This window comes from Haliaeetus leucocephalus, unplaced genomic scaffold (genome assembly GCF_000737465.1).
Source record: "Haliaeetus leucocephalus isolate CR32 unplaced genomic scaffold, Haliaeetus_leucocephalus-4.0 Scaffold372, whole genome shotgun sequence".
Lineage (NCBI taxonomy): Eukaryota > Metazoa > Chordata > Aves > Accipitriformes > Accipitridae > Haliaeetus > Haliaeetus leucocephalus.
This window is the reverse complement of record NW_010972808.1, coordinates 25,186-27,722: the sequence shown is the minus strand read 5'-3', so window position 1 is coordinate 27,722 and position 2,537 is coordinate 25,186. Positions and strand designations below refer to the sequence as shown.

Below are 2,537 nucleotides of genomic sequence, written 5' to 3'. Positions count from 1 at the left end.
CCCAAAGCATGTAGACGCCCCTCAAAGTATGTAGAACCCCCCCAAAGCATTGGGGTGGGGGTCCCCGAGGTCTAGCCCCCCCCCCCAATGGTTGGGGAGTCCCCACAGCATGAGACAGCCCCCCCTCCTTTAATAATTAAGGGGGTGCTGGAGGCCTAGGACCCCCCCCTCAAGGGTTTGGGGGGTCCTCAGGGTTTCTAGACTCTCCTTAAGGGGTTTGGGGGGGTTCCCTGGGCAGCTAGGCCCCCCCCCAAATATTTGGGGGGAACCCCAAGGCTTGGGACCCCCCCCGAGAGTTAACAGGGGGGGTCCCCATGACATGGAGGGCACCCCTAAGTATGGGGGGGGGTCTTCCCAAGGCCTGGGACCCGCCCTGGGTGGCTGGGGGGGTCTCTGAGGTACATGGGACCCCCCCAAAGAATTATGAGGGGGGCCCAAAGCACATGAGACCCTCCTAAACTTTAAGGGGGGTCCCCAAGGCACATGGGACCCCCCTAAACATTCGGGGGGGTCCCTGTGGCACATGGGAACCCCCTAAAAATTAAGAGGGGGTCCCTGTGGCACATGGGACCCCCCTAAAAATTAAGAGGGGGTCCCCAAGGCACATGGGGTCCCCCTAAACATTCGGGGGGGTCCCTGTGGCACATGGGACCCCCCTAAAAATTAAGAGGGGGTCCCCAAGGCACATGGGACCCCCCTAAGAATCAAGGGGGGGTCCCCGTGGCACATGGGACCCCCCCAAGAATTAAAGGGGGTGTCCCCGTGGCACATGGGACCCCCCTAAGAATCAAGGGGGGGTCCCCGTGGCACATGGGACCCCCCCAAGAATTAAAGGGGGGGTCCCCGTGGCACATGGGACCCCCCCAAGAATTATGAGGGGGGCCCAAAGCACATGAGACCCTCCTAAACTTTAAGGGGGGTCCCCAAGGCACATGGGACCCCCCCAAGAATTAAAGGGGGGGTCCCCGTGGCACATGGGACCCCCCCCAAGAATTAAAGGGGGGGTCCCCGTGGCACATGGGACCCCCCCAAGAATTAAAGGGGGGTCCCCGAGAGGGCCCCCCCCGCCCAGTAAAGACCCACCAGCACCCTGAGGTAAAACCTGACACACCCTCCCCCCACCCGAACCCCATTTCGAGCCGTTTTTACCTCATCCCACCGCCTCCGTCCCCAGCCGCGGCTCCGCAGCTCCGAACGCGGCCGCCGCCATTTTCCTTCCCCTTCCCAAAGGCTGGAAACCTTTGTGGGACCCTGAGGGGCTTCCCCGCTCGGTTAATTAACGAGGAAGGGTGTTAATTAACTGAGGGGGGGTTAATTAGGGGCGTTAAATGGCGCTTTTCCCCTCCCCTCACGCCCTGTGGCGGCGCGGTAATGGCAGTTCCCCTCCCGGCTAGAAAATGGCGGGAAGCCGCCGCGCATGCGCAGTGGGGAGAGACGAGGGGCGGGGCCTGCGCAGCGGCGGGGTACGCATGCGCAGAAACAGGAAGTGAAGTCGAGGGGGAGTGAGGGCGGAAGTGAGGGCGGGCGCGCGCATGCGCGTTGGGGAGAAGGGAAGGCCGGGGAGTTCGCGCATGCGCAGTGGCGCGGGGGAGCTGTTTGGCGGTTTTATGAATATTAATGAGCTTCTGTGAATATTAATCAGGGCGAATAAAAGAGAGGAGCGTGGGGTGAATGCGAGGGAGGGTCGGGGAGTATTAATGAGCGCCGGTGGCCCTGCTGGCCGTTAATGAGGCTTGGTTCATTAATATTAATGAGGATCTAGCTGTTAATGAGCGTGACGGCGATTAGCGGCTGTGAATATTAACGAGGATGGGTGTTAACGACTATTAATGGGGATTGGCGCGCACTCGTGAGCATTTATTGCTGTCTATTTATGAATATTAATGATTATTGACGGCTAAGAATAGCTATGAATGGCTCTTAATTAATATTAATGTCTCTAATTAGCATTTTCATTGAGGGATGTTAATATTCATGAGGGCCGATGAAAGCATTAGTGGGTGTGGCTGAGTATTAATGGCCATTATTAAGTATGAAGCAGCATTAATGACTCCCTAATTAATTGATGGTATTATTTCTAATTAATTATTTCAAAATTTTCTGCATTTGGGGTTTTTTTCATCATTAATTACCTTAATTAGGGATTTTGGGCCGATTTTTAGGGATTTTGGGGGCAAAATTAGGGATTTTTTTTTTTGGTGCTCGTTTGGGAACGTCAGCCCTTTTTTGGGGCCGTTTCCGGCATTAACGGGATTCTTAATAACCTTAATAATCTTAATAATCACTAATTAATTTCCCTAGGCCCGGGCATTTTTCCAAATTTTCCTCCTTTTGCGGGTTTGACCCGTTTTGGGGCGGAAAATGGGAATTTTGGGTCCGGCCCCCCCCCCGAAGCTTTTCCTCAGGAAACCCCTAACTGGTCCTTCGTTAGGGAAAATTTGGGGTGAAAAAGTACAATTTAGGGGAATTTGGGGAGAATGGGGTTAAAAAAGTACAGAATTGGGGAAATTTGGGGAAAATTTGGGGAAAATTTGGGG

At 54.7% G+C, this 2,537-nt stretch overlaps 1 protein-coding gene across 1 annotated transcript in view; it reads right to left on the bottom strand.

Annotated features, from left to right (window-relative positions):
* The window catches only part of LOC104835263 (phosphoenolpyruvate carboxykinase [GTP], mitochondrial-like), a 9,761-nt gene extending 8,378 nt beyond the window's left edge, over positions 1-1,383 (bottom strand). The window contains exon 1 of the mRNA XM_010573151.1: positions 1,150-1,383. Within this exon, the coding sequence (XP_010571453.1) occupies positions 1,150-1,154 (5 nt within the window). The 5' untranslated portion in view covers positions 1,155-1,383. The remainder of the gene's footprint in view (positions 1-1,149) is intronic.
* Between the last annotated feature and the right edge of the window lie 1,154 nt (positions 1,384-2,537).